The sequence below is a fragment of the Cyanistes caeruleus genome, chromosome 1, assembly GCF_971803275.1.
Source record: "Cyanistes caeruleus chromosome 1, bCyaCae1.hap1.1, whole genome shotgun sequence".
Taxonomy (NCBI): Eukaryota; Metazoa; Chordata; class Aves; order Passeriformes; family Paridae; genus Cyanistes; species Cyanistes caeruleus.
The window spans coordinates 35209113-35223173 of record NC_141701.1 but is presented as its reverse complement, the minus strand read 5'-3'; the positions used below and the strand labels follow the sequence as shown (position 1 = coordinate 35223173).

At 39.0% G+C, this 14061-nt stretch overlaps 1 protein-coding gene and 1 non-coding gene across 13 annotated transcripts in view; one reads left to right on the top strand and one right to left on the bottom strand.

The window, feature by feature from the left end:
- DNAJC5B (DnaJ heat shock protein family (Hsp40) member C5 beta) overlaps positions 1-14061 on the top strand; it is a 56613-nt gene that overhangs the window by 12672 nt on the left and 29880 nt on the right. For 4 of the 12 annotated variants that reach the window (XM_023920972.2, XM_086886770.1, XM_086886810.1 and 1 more), the window contains 2 exons: positions 5228-5468; positions 8562-8689. In XM_023920972.2, coding sequence (XP_023776740.1) covers positions 8583-8689 — 107 coding nt within the window. In that variant the 5' untranslated portion in view covers positions 5228-5468; positions 8562-8582. Of the gene's footprint in view, positions 1-5227; positions 5469-6740; positions 6817-8558; positions 8690-14061 lie in introns of those variants that run through there. The other 8 variants (XM_086886762.1, XM_086886778.1, XM_086886795.1 and 5 more) reach the window with 4 other exon arrangements.
- Positions 11849-11937, bottom strand: TRNAY-GUA (transfer RNA tyrosine (anticodon GUA)). The gene is given in 2 exon segments: positions 11849-11884; positions 11901-11937. It is a non-coding gene; the product is annotated as a tRNA-Tyr (tRNA).

Sequence of the window (14061 nt, the reverse complement as noted above, 5' to 3'; positions counted from 1 at the left end):
TATCTCCCCTGCTACATCCCCTCCCTCCTGGGAACTGTGTGAGTAAGCAGCTAGCTTGCAGGAATTTTGGAGAGAATAGTTGAGTGGTAGGTGCAGGGTAGAACTGAGGACTATGTGGGGATTTCAAGAAAGAGCTTGCATAGACAAAGACTGCAGGAGATGGCAGAGGGTGAAATATGAAAACTACATGAAGGAGGAACAAGCGGAGAGAACTGTTTGGTGCTGTATTTAGTGGGGAGGACAAAAAACAAGTCTTGATTCCCAAAGAGCAGGTACTGAGAAGATGTGGTACTGCTGTTTCCTAATCTGTTTCTGGTAAAATAGGCTAATAAATAGGTCAAAGCACTTATTTATACTGTTCAAGCTGATCTTCCTGATTCTTAGCTGTAGATGATTAGGCCAGGCTAAAATGAATAGCCTTGCTACCAGAAATGTGGATTTGTAAATTTACTATAAGAAGTAGAAGAATACTGCCTTAAATAACTACAGCTGCAGTAAATTACCAAGACACTTCCTAAATAAAGAATTAAGGAATTCTCTTATTTCACTTTTACTCAAAGACCTAGAAAACTCATCTCTGAGTCGTCAAAGCTAAATAAACTTACTAGCTTTTGCTTTTTAAAAAGTAATTTAATTTAAAAATAGACAGATTATTGTGATTTACATCTTAGTTAAGGCTGCCTCCATAACCCACTTTAAATTAGGGAGGATAGACAAAACTTCCTCATAAACCACAGATGAAAGTAAAATTACTGGTATTTCCTGAGTAGCTTGTTGAAAAAGTTAAATCTATTACTATTAATTAAAACATCATGTTTGGGGTCTCTAGTTTAAATTGTCAGGAAAAAATGTTTATATCATGTCACTTAAGTAGTCTGCCAAGGCTTTCAATTGAATTTACTGGAATGTAAATTCCAGGTCTGGATTGCTTCTTTGTGTCAAACTGACCAGGTAAAGGCATGAGAAATTTAAATATGTAACTGACTGTTCATTTAAGGCTCCTGCTTCTTGAGTTTGCTAATTTTTTTTAGTACTTCAGTTAAAGATATTAAAAACCCAAGATATATTTAAATTGAGATATTCTATGTGAATAGTAACAGAAGGTCACAATATGTTCAGAGAATTCAAATATATGAATGTTCTCTTATGAATACTTACTTCTTGTATAGATGGAGTTGCAGATGGGTTACCAGATGGAATACCTTCCTTCAAATATAGTTCCATGTATTTAAAAACAGATGCAATGCAATCATATTATTTAAATAAATTCTGTTACTGCTTTTGAAGCCACAATGACAGTAACTACTCTGTAACAGAGAGTGGCAAGAGGAATGTAACTTGCTCTGGAATTGTTGGGCTTGACTGACATCTAAAAAGTCTCTCTCTGAAAACGGGACCTTAATCAAATGCTCTTTTCTTTGAGAGATTGTTTGAATATCTAACAGCACGCAGTAAAGTTCAGACAGGGCACTAGATGTCCAGGAGTGTATGAAACAGGACTGGATAAAAAGAAATTACAAGAAGAGCATTTGGGGACATAGCAACTGAGAAGTACTCTTCCTTCTTAACAAAAATAAATTCCCATGCCTTAGCCAGAGGCCCAGCACATCTTGGCAGAAGCATTCTTTTTTTTCACTGTCTCAGTCTTTTGCCCTTTGACTATCCTGCTTAGTTGAATGTTACAAATATTGATATCACCACAGCATAATATTAAAATATAAAACAAAAGAAAAATCCAGAGACCGGAAAACTGCGCAGAGAGTGAAAAACTAGAACACACTACCCCTGTATGCACCCTTTCTGTATTCACATATTATCTCATCAGCCTATCATACTTCACTTATGTCCTTATGCTCTACTAATGTTGGGTCTTTTTCCAGTCTGCCACTTACACCCCAGTGAAAAGACATCAGCTACCAAGAGCTCTTGTTCCAGTATCCTCACCTGCCTTCTTTCTCTTGACATGTCTTTCTCTTGACAGTCACCAATATAAATTCCAACATCCTTGTGGACAACCTTTTTGTAGAAAAAGACACAGAAATTGGCAATAACAGTACTCATAGCAGGGAAGTTTCAGGGAGAGCAATCAGGGACACTTAGACACAGTTGCCCAGAACCATATCCAGATGGCTTTTGAGTAACTCCAAGGATGGAGGCTCCAAAGCTCTCTGGGAAAGTTGTGCTCGGTCATCCTCACAGTGGAGAAGTGTGTCCTGATGTTCAGAGGTAACCTCCTATGTTTGGGAGTTTGGAGTCTGGGCCCATTGCCTCTGGTCATGGCACTGGCACCACTGAAAAGAGCCTGGATCTGTCGTCATTGCACTCTCCCTTCAGACATTTGTATACATTGATAAGTTCCTCCTCATGGAGCCTTCTCCATTCTGGACAGTCCCAGCTCTCAGTCTTTTCTCACAGGACAGATGCTCCAGTCTCTTCATCATCCCTGGGCCCTTTTTTGGACTCTCTTCAGTATGTCCATGTCTCTTTTGTACTTGGAGGCCCTTATCTGGACCCAGCACTCCAGATGTGACCTTACCAGTGCTAAGCAGACAGTAAGGATTATCTCCCTTAACCTGCTGGCTTTACAGAAGCATGTCAGCAATTTATTTAAATTGCCAAGTTCTCCAAAGTAAAATCTGAGATTTTCTTTTCCTGACAGAACTGGAAGAGAGTCAAAAGCTGTAGGTTCTCCATGAAGGTCAAGAGTTCTTTATCTGATCACATGTATCCCCTAGATACTTGGATGTTGTCAGTATTAATCCTACCAGATTCAACAAACTAAAAACATAATTCTGCTTTTAAAAATTGTCTTTCCTTGCCTTAGAAATTAAAATTCACAGTGCTGTTAAGCAATGACGCCAGTACATTTATGCATGTATATGTCTCAGCTCGAGGCTTTAAGTTCTTGAACTTGCTATGAGCCTGGAAAAGGAGGGAGTGGTAGGAGGAAGGACTGGAGTGACTCAGAATTCTTCAGTCCTTAGCACTGGTTATGTGTAACTGGAGGCTTCTGAAGCAACCCCAGACCTCCTGTTCTGTCTGGGCCATGTTTCAAATTTTTTATGTCTGATATTCAACTTTGAATTTCCAGGCATGTTCTGATTTGCCTGTTTTGAAATACATGCAATGTATACATGAAATGTAAAGTATAAGCCAGAGTATAAGAGCCTTTGGGACTAGAACTGTGTTTTACTTTTGTATTGCCTGCCATAGTGGTCTTGTGGTGCACTATCAGGTGTTACAATACAACAACAACAACAACAACAACAACAACAACAACAACAACAACAACAATAATAATAATAATAATAATAATAATAATAATAATAATAATAATAATAATAATAATAATAATAATAATAATAATGAGAAGAGTGAACAGGTATTAAATTATCTGGCTATTCTTCTAAATTGCGCAGCTGATCTGACAAAAGAGTTATGACAAGTCAAAAAATTTTGAGTCTTTTAAAGACTCTTTAGAATGTGTTAAGGATACAGAACCCCAAAAGGGAAAAAACTGCCTAGATTTACTGGGATTGTGTTCGTTTCCTCCAAAGAAGCAGGGAGTGGTTGTAGGAAAAGCAAGGCAGGTTGCAGAGCGGTCCCAGCTCTGTGCACCAGAGGGAGCTGTAGCCACACAGAACTGCAAGTCCCGGTGTGTGCCAGGAATGCAGAGCAGGGATCTTGTTCTTGTAATAGGATGAATAAAAATACAAGGGATTTGCACAACCTGAAAGTGATTTTATTTTCTGCCTGTTTCTTTTCTTTTCCTCTAAATTTTTTCTTGCCATTAGAAAGAGTATATTTTGTTTTGGTTTGTATTGCAAGAATGATAAAGTAATTTCAAAGATAGAGATCAAGCATGCTGATTGAATAATATGGTTTATTGTGTTCATGCAATGTAATAGAATTAGCTATATCTACTCTGTTTTTATTGTCCTGGGAAAGGTAATTTGACTATGCTATTTTGACTTCTCATAACTATAGAAAACGCTCACATTTTAGATTGAAAAAATCCTTGCCTTGTCCCCATACAAAGCTGAAATTTGAGGGAACATTTGAAATTAAGAATATACCTAATAACAAAAGAAATGTTAAAATCATATGCTTCACATTAAAAAGCACCCACTTAACTTTTTTTTATTAGCTTTCATGTTGGTGTTTTGTTTTTGTATGGTCATAATTATATAATCATAAATATACTTTATATTTTTGTGATCAAAACATTTTATTAGGTATTTGACCATAACTGTATCATATATGTGATCATAATACCATATATATATGATCATAAATATATTTTATAGATATATACTTCATATGATCACAATTATGCAACCCACAACTCCCATCCTCCTGGCTCTGCTCATGCATGGTGGGGGATAAATGTGAATGAAGGAATGTGAATTTGAGCCTGGAAACAGGGTGGTAAGGGAAAGGTGGGTTTTTTTTTTTTTGTCTTGGTTTCTTGCCATCCAAATTTCTTTTAATTAGTTATAAATTAAATTAATTTTCCCCAAGTTACATCTGTTTTGCCCATGACAGTAATGGGTAAGGGATCACCCTATCATTATATTGATCTATGAGCTTTTCAGTTTATCCTCTCCTCCCATTCTCTTGAAGGGGAAATGATGGATGATGTGAGGTGGGTAGAGGTCTGGAAGCCAGCCAAAGTCAACACAGGACAAAGGATATGGTTTGGAATTTGGTGATCTAGGACATTTTTGAGTACAAAAGATGAACTACTTGGTTCTGAGGATGATATACCAAGAAAAATAGGGGGTTTTAAGTCTCTAGCATTTATAGTCTTCTCTGTTTCAAATGTAAAGGAATGGCTGTCCAGGTTTTCACAGTGTAAGAGTAGAAACTCTACCAGAATAAAAGACAACATCCTACATCTTCTGTTTTGATATAAAAATTTACAAGAACTCATGACTAAGTCCTAAAGGGACTTCTTCACTTAATCCTGTTTTGGAAGAGATTATGTAGTAAACCTAAGCTATGGCTGGTCTTAAAGAAATGAAATTTAGAGCAAGAGATGTTTTATATTTAAAATAATTTAATATATTTTCATGGGGGAAAAAAAAGACAAACTTAGTGCCCTATCAAGAATAAAGCACAGAAAAACAACTAACTAAATACACAGTTGTCCCAAATTTTTTGGTGTCACTAACTCTTGGATATATCAGCTTTTAAACTCATGAATGTTTTATTTGCTCTTTCATAGATCTTCCTGAGAGATAAACAATTGGATACTGGACAACAAAAGAAGTAATCAGACTCCACTGACCTGTTTAACCCTGATTGTGAAGGATGAAAAGCAGCAGCTGCTTTCTGTGGAACAGGGCTTCTGGTGGCACTTACGTCTTTCCTTCGGGATGATATTGGCATAAAGACATCAAGGTATTGAACTCATAATGTTGTGAGTTTATACATGCCAGACTGTGTTCCATCACTTTTTGAAGCAGGTATGTTCTTTAAATAAGAAATAATTTGCCTTATTTTTCAGCACTAATCCAAATGAACTATGGGTATTGTAAGAAAAAAAGGCATATCATTGCAACCTCTGTATAAGATACTTAATGCTGGGTAATATAAAATTGGTACAGAAAGAGCTGAAGTTAACTGGGGCTCCATCTTCTTAGGTGATGTGGAATTGTTACCTGAATTTGGATTGTGTTTTAATAATTTTATTGTCTTTCAAGGAAGAAAACATCTTGGCTTTGGTCTACTGGAACAAAAATACACAGCTCACTATTAGGATTCTAATGTAACTTCAGCCATCAGGATTGTATCTAGTACTAAAATTGTGACTGTTACCTCTTCCTTAATAGGGAAAGTTTAACTTTTTCTAGAAAAGTATTGTCTCATTGCATTTTTAGTATTTTATAGGATTGCTTTAAATAAGTAAGAAATAATTTTGAATAGCTAAAGTTAAAGCTTCAAGTTGATTAATCGCTAGTAAGACTGAATAGGCTATTGAGTCTAAATTTCCATAGCTGACTAGGTTATTAAAATTATTTTATGAGAAAGCACAAATTACATGACTTGGTAGTTCTTCAAAATTAAATCCATTTTAACTTTAGCTTATGCTTCAGGGCTGCCATGTAGCTGACTAGAATTACGTCACAGATGTTTTAACTAATGCTGTATATTTGTGACTTCACATGGCTACTACCACTGTCTTGTGCTTTAATAGGCTTCCTATGCCTTGCATGATTCCAGTGCCAGGATAGATCCCAGAATTATGCTAAATATGCTCTAGGTATGCCACCATGAACAAAAAGCATGGTAGCTACTGCAGGTGGTAAAGTAGTATTTAGATACTCACATGCAATTTCATTTTCTGTATTGTTAACTTGAACCCTAAAGTTCAGTACATTTAACTGAGGGATTGTTTACAACATTTAAAAATAGACAGGTATTTTTTTTCTTTCAGTAGGTCAAAGGTTGATCAGAAAAAGAAAACATCAAAGTAAACACTATGTGCCAAAATTACTACATGGATTATGGCTCTCTGAGTACTTACATGGTATTTGATCTTTTTCACACTGAATACACCAAAGAACTTAAAAGTGTTACACACTTGTTTCTGAACAAAATGTGACTTAGTAAATAATATATGAATAATGTCATGATAGTGTTTCTAGCTCAGCAATGAGAAGGGTGTAATAAAAGAGGGAATAGTCTTACCTAACAAAGCAGGTTTACAGAAATTTTTCTTATGACTTGGGTTACAGCTCACTTTTAGTCTTTTTCTGTGATCACTTTTCGACATTTGGAGTGGAATCCAACATTCAAAGAAAGCCAGTTGTGGTGAGAGTTTTCTTGTGGCAAGTCTGCCATCAATAAGCTTATGAATCATAGATATCTATATCTTGTGGTTTAAATTATGGTTTATGTAAAATCCTAGAATGGTTTGAGGTGGAAGGGACTTTAAAGGTCATCTAGTTCCAACCCCCTACCCTGGGCACTTCCACACACTTTCCACTAGATCAGGCTGCTCTGAGCCTCATCCAGCCTGGTCTTGAAAACCTCCAGGGATGAGGCAGCCACAGCTTCTCTGGGCAACCTGTTCTAGTGCCTCACCACCCTCACAGAGAAGAATTTCTTCCTAATATCTAATCTAAATTCAGCCTCTTTCAGTTTAAAGCCATTCCCACCGGTCCTATTACTACAAGTAAAACGTCCCTCTCCAGGTCTCTTATAGGCACTCTCTAAAGTACTGGAAAGCTGCTAGAGGGAGTTTCTGCTGTTTGAGTTGCTTTGTGTCATTGCCTAGCATTAGCTAGGTCTGGTCTAAAAATGTTTCATTCTTCAAATCCAAAAGGATGAACTGTGCACTGTAAGGAGGTAGTCAAGCCACTCAATGAATGGAATTCACTCCACTGGTTCTCAGGGTCATGGGTTGGGAGTCATGGAATCAATCAGGTTGGAAAAGATCTCTGAGATCATCAATTCCAATCTATGACTGAACACCACCATGTCAACTAAACCATGGCACAAAGTGCCACATCCAGTCTTTCCTTAAACACTTCCAGGGACAGTGACTCCACCACCTCCCTGGTAGCCCCTTCCAATGTCTAATCACTCTTTCTGTGAATAAATTCTTATGTCTGACTTAGACCTCCCCTAGTGCACCTTAGAGATTGTGTCCTCTTGTCCTGTCACTGGTTACCTGGGAGAAGAAACCAACCCCCACCTGGCTACAATCTCCTTTCAGGGAGTTGTAAGGAGTAGTAAGGTCACTGTTGAGCCTCCTTTCCTCCAGGCTAAACACCTGCAGCTCCTTAGCTGCTCCTCATGAGACTTGTGCTCCAGACCCTTCACCAGCTCCATTGCTCTTTTCTGAATTTGCTTCAGCACATCAGTGTTCTTCCTGAATTGAGGGGCCTGGAACTGGACACGGTACTCGAACCATCCTGAGCATACTGTAGAGATAATAGGGAGAAAGTGTTTTTCCAGTTGTTCTCAGAATCTGTGTCTCTTGACAATATAAGGAATCTAGTTTAATTCAGAATCAAATTTAATTACAATTTAAGCACCTAAAATTGGTTAGGTTGAACCTGAATCTTTGCGTTAAGAAAGCAAAAATTCTTCACTTTGTTATATTAGCTAATACTCAGAGGTACAAAGCTCTAACCCTGCTGTAAGAAGTCAGTAGCCTCAACAAATAGTAGAATAATTCTCCTAAAACTTAGAAAAGACAAATGTAAACAAATACAAATAAAACTAGGTGGAACTATAATGCTTGGGTATTAATGTTAGCAAATTCATCTATTCATTTCAGTTACAGCAACATCAAGTTATTAATATGAACAGTGCTACAACACAAAAGCTTCTGTTCTTTCATTTTTACTTTTCCATTTTATCATTTTTTCCTAATTGCAAAATATATTAAGGGACAGAGGATAATATAGAGGAGTTTTTATTCTAGTTTTACTTTCATGTTTTTTTAACCTTTTGCTGCCTGATAAAAATCTATTAAAATGAACAATAAGAAATACTATCTATATATACTTGCAGTCCCTGGTATTTTAAATTATGTTCTACATTAGCAGCTTTGGTAATGCACTGCTATCATGGCTGAACAAAGGCAACGTGCTTTGTCAACATCAGGTGAAGCGCTATATGACATCCTGGCACTAGAGAAGGGAGCAACACATGATGAGATTAAAAAGTCCTACAGGTATGTAAAATGTGCTTTGCAACAGATGTAAAAATGCTTATTTGTCTGGTATGATTATGATGGTAAAACCTTTTGAGTTACATGTACATTAGATATTCATTGTCACAATTGTTTCTTTTTTTTAAAATTTGTGAGCCTGAAAATAATCATGATGCAATGTGAATCTACCACAGGCAGTCTGTGATTTACCTAAAATGTTTTAATCTGAGTGAATGAGAGGTCAGACTGTTGGGATAAACCTGGGGTATTTGAATACTGCACCCAGTTCTTATGTTAGTACCTTCCCTGAAGTACCTTGAAATGCAAAGCCAATGCAAGTGCTGTAATGACAATTTGAGAACTAGAGTAAGAGACATAAGGAGTTCAATCAGTTTATCTTGTCAGAAAAGAAAAAGAAGATTACTTAGAATAAAAGATTGATTTAGAAGGCAAGAAAAGATAGATTATTTGATTATAGTGTGGAATATCCTTGACGGGGAAAATTGCTAGGTGTGAGATAGTTGTTCACTTCATGAAGGCAGGCATAACCTAAATCAGTGCTCGGGATCTGAAAATGATTTGAGCTGAAAAAGAGGTACATGGTTTTAACTGTGAGTGTAACCAACTACTGAAAAATACTGGCGCAGGAATGGTACTTTCTCTATTGAAGAAGAAGAGAGGACATTAAGAATAGTTTGAGTCAAACACAAGTTATCAAAATGGTGGCAAATATTTTATTGCTGAAATGTAACAAAACCTAGAAGTAAGACTAGAAGATTTTACGGTAATTTTGCCCTTAAATTTGCTCAGCTGCCCTTAAAAGAGAAAGAAATTTCAATGTCATGTGTGAAGTAGATGTTCTTGACACTGAAATAAATATACTTGTAGGTTTAATAAATATTGTAAAACTTTTATTACAGCATCATTCTGGGTATTGTTGGTTGCACTATATTACCAGGCAAACTTAACACAGCTTGCTTTTCCTATCAAATGCAAGAATACATATGATCTCAAAAAGGTTTATTAAATAGATCTACTTGCATCATTATTTAGCTTGAATTTTGGCAAGGCTCTGTCCTCCATGTTTTTGAACAAATTGCGTTTCTCCTGCTTTCTGTTCCTAAAGGCACATATTCAATGGAAGCAAAAGGAGTAAATGTCCAAACTCTTCATACAATGGAAGGAGAACTGTTGACATTCCATGGTTCTGTTGTCTTGTGTAATTATACCACTGGAAAAAAAGCATACTATGGTATCAAATTCACTTATGACTTGCATCTTCTGTGTTCCTGTAGTACAGCCTGGCTATAGAAATCATCTTCTGTTTCAAACTTCATGATTTCCAGTTGCTTTTACATTTAATTTTCTGGAAATCCCCAAAGGAGAAAGTTGTCATGGAAGAATGTAGAATGCAATTAACTTTATTTAATGCTGAACATGAATATGGATGATTTACACCGTGATCTATGGCAAAACTGACAGTGATGCTTCCTCCATCTTTATTAGTAATTAAAGAAAAAAAAAAAGGCTGCTTCTGACTAAAGTGGAAATGTCAAAGGGATTCACTTTTAATGGAGTAGCTGTAAATATTTGCAAGACAAAATGATGAGTCAGTCTCGTAGATTTGCTTTAATTATAATTTAATTCATGCTAATCCAAAAATCTGCTGCTGAAATGGTATTCTTTAGTACAAGGTATAAAACCAGCCATACCTGATTCTGAGTTTGCTGCCATTATTAATTAAGTCACTGTTAATTATACTGCCACAGCCCAGGGCAAAATTTGCTTTTTCATAAACATGACAGACATGACTCTGTGATTTTATTTGGAGTTTGGCACAATCTAATTTATCAGGGAGTAAAGCTAATAGGCTTTTAATCAGCACAATTTCAAAGGAGATCTGTTTATCTTCAATATAATACAAAAATAATTTTAGAACTTTTTTTTTGGCATAAAAAATTAAACTGTACTTTGACTTATGCTTTCTTGTCTGAATATATGAAGTAATATGCAGAGATATAGACAATGGATTTCTTTTCTTCAGAAGTTTCTAAAGATCCTATTTGATAGACTACTTACAAGAACATCATAGAATCATAGAGTGCTTTGTGTTAGAAGGGACCTTAAAGATCATCTAGTTCCAACCCTCTGCCCAGGATTGCTCAGACTAGACCAAGTTGCTCAAAGCCTCATCCAATCTGGCCTTGAACACTTCCAGGGAACACCCACAGCTTCTCTGAGCAACCAATTCCAGTGCACCACCAACCCCACAGTGAAGAACTTCTTTGTAATATCTAATCTAAATTTTGCCTCTTTCCATTCCTAGCCATTTCCCCTTGTTCTATCACTACACGCCCAAGTCAAAAGTCCTGCTCCAGCTTTATTGTAGAACCTCCCTAAGTACTCCCTAAGTACTGTAAGTACTGTCATACTAAAGATTTCTCTTTTCCAATCTGAATAATCCAAATTCTTCTGGCCATTCCTCCTAGGAAAGGAGCTCCATCCTGCTAATCATTGTGGTGTGCCTCCTCTGGACTTGCTCCAAAAGGTCAACACCTCTGTGACAGTACATTGGTGATTAAGAATTTTATTAGAAAATGTGTACAGTTCTCTTAATGCCATTTAATTACTAGCAAGCAAGGAGGGAAAATGGCTTACTCATGGCTCTGCCAATGGCTTCTTCTGCTTCTGATACAGCCTCTGGGTCCACCCAAGGCTCCCCACAACCAAGAGAGGACACAGCTATGATCCAGGCAAGGGAATGAAAAGCATTGGAGAATGCGGGCATCGATCCCGCTACCTCTCACATGCTAAGCGAGCGCTCTACCATTTGAGCTAATTCCCCACCCTGCAGCCTCTGACTGAGGTCCTCTCCCCTCCCAGGCACCCAGCCTTGACCCAGGAGGCCTTTGCCCAAAGCCCAGGCCTCCCACTCGCTCAATCTCATACCACCAACTCATTCCTGCCTCACATTCCTGCTGGAGGTGACTGCAGACAACCCCCATGGTCAGAATCACCATCCTCTGCCCAAGGGTTCACCAAAAAATGCCTTGGCTGGTTGTCTTCCACGGTTTAGGCAAGAGCTCATGGCTGAGCAGCTCATTCTGGGGAGTCTCCTGGGCAGGACCAGAAAAAGGCAGCAGTGCCAGTGCAGGATGTGTGCCAGAGCCAAAAGATCGTTCCTTCGAGCCGGAGTTGAACCAGCGACCTAAGGATGGCCGTGCAAGGGAGCCTACAGTCCTCCGCTCTACCAGCTGAGCTATCGAAGGAAGCATGGGGACATGCCCAGGCGGACCTCACCCAACACTTTTCCCAAGCCAGAGAGCATCATCATGCCTCTAATTACCACATCCTTCAAACAGCCTCAGCTGAGACATCACAGCTCCTTGCTCAACCCTTAAGCCCATCAGTCATGCAAACCACAAACAGAAATGCTCCATAAGCTCCTTGGATGTCATCTTCTACAGATGGACTCTCCTTAGGGCCACACAGAGCTTACCTATATACGGCTACATTTTCTCTTGATTCCCTTTCACTGTGCTGTCTTTTGCTCTCTGCTCAAGCACAAGACAAAACGAAATTATAGCTATTTCCCTGTTCTGCAACCTACATTTAAGTGCCCCAAGGTCGTCCACAAGTCCTCAGAACCTGTCTCTCTGTAAACTGAACATTCCCACTCTCTTCAGCCCATCCTTAAAGAGAAATCCAGTGATTCTGTGAGATTTTTGGTGGTCCACCACTGAGGTTGTTCCATTTCTTTGACATCCTTTTCTATACTGGGCTTGATATTTGAGAACTGCCAAGCTGTCTTGATTTACGTCAAGCTAAGGGGGTAGACACTTTAAAATTAGTTACATCCCATTTATTTTTAGCCAATTCCCTTCCACCAATAAGTAGAGATGAACATGAGGAGATATCAATAAAAAGTAACAGTTTACTAAAAATGTGAAATAGCAACAGGCAAGAAAAATAAGAATGATCACTGATTACAAGGTTTCTAAATTTCACTGACTCCCTGGGCACAAGGAGAAATTAAAAGTGGTAGAGAAAGCCCTCTGCCCAAGATGGGCCCTCCATGAAGGATTGCGTGTGGAGAGACAAAGATGGTGGCAGCCCTCCCCCTCTTTTGACTGCATGTGGACAGAAAGAAGAAAAAGAGAGAAAAAAAAAAAAACCAAAACAACACAGATCCAAACCTCCATGACTGCAAAAACTCCCCCTAAACAACAAGTAACAGAGAACTCAGGCAAAACAAAAAGAAAGCCTTTAGTCCAAAGCAGACAAATCCCCTTCCTATTTCTCTGGTGGCAGCAGCTCTGTCAAAAAAGGTACTCCAGCAGCTGGAACTCTATCCAGCTGGAACTCATAGAGGGACTTCACCTTTTCATGAGGAGACACAGCAGGCAGCAGCAGGAGCAACTTGGACTCCATGCCTTCCCACTTCAACTGAGCACTGCTGGCAGGTTGGGGCAACCACGCAGAGTGGGGCTGTTGCCCTTTTCTTGATGTAATGTGACTGTAGACAGGTGAGATCTGCTTTGAAGCAATCCAGAACCACAAAATCCTTGGAAACCTGAAGCAACCCTCTCAGGAAAGAAAACAAAAGAAAACCAAGGCAGTCTCCACCCATGCTGCCTCGGCTCTCTCCCTGTGAGAACGAAATGGAAAGAGCAAAAACCAAGAGGTAAGAGAGAGCTGTCTATGCCTAAGAGATTCTGGCTTTTAAAAGACTTGGCAATGCCCCAGCCCTGCAGTTCCATTTCCAACCACAAGGTTTTCAAGAGACAGTAGCAATTTTGGGCACAGATGGATATAAAATATGATAACATCTTGGGTTACCCAGAACACAAGCAAAGAAGAAAATCAATTAATCCATTAAACTGCCCATAGTGCTCTTGATGTCATCCTCCTCTGCTTAATCCAGGGCACACCATAAATCTCCCCACAGCCTCCCTAGAGATCAGATGGATCCCTGGCAAAGGACCCTGTGTCCAGGCAAGGGAATGAAAAGCATTGGAGAATGCGGGCATCGATCCCGCTACCTCTCACATGCTAAGCGAGCGCTCTACCATTTGAGCTAATTCCCCACCCTGCAGCCTCTGACTGAGGTCCTCTCCCCTCCCAGGCACCCAGCCCTGACCCAGGAGGCCTTTGCCCAAAGCCCAGGCCTCCCACTCGCCTCAGTCTCGTACCACCAACTCATTCCTGCCTCACATTCCTGCTGGAGGTGACTGCAGACAACCCCCATGGTCAGAATCACCATCCTCTGCCCAAGGGTTCACCAAAAAATGCCTTGGCTGGTTGTCTTCCACGGTTTAGGCAAGAGCTCATGGCTGAGCAGCTCATTCTGGGGAGTCTCCTGGGCAGGACCAGAAAAAGGCAGCAGTGCCAGT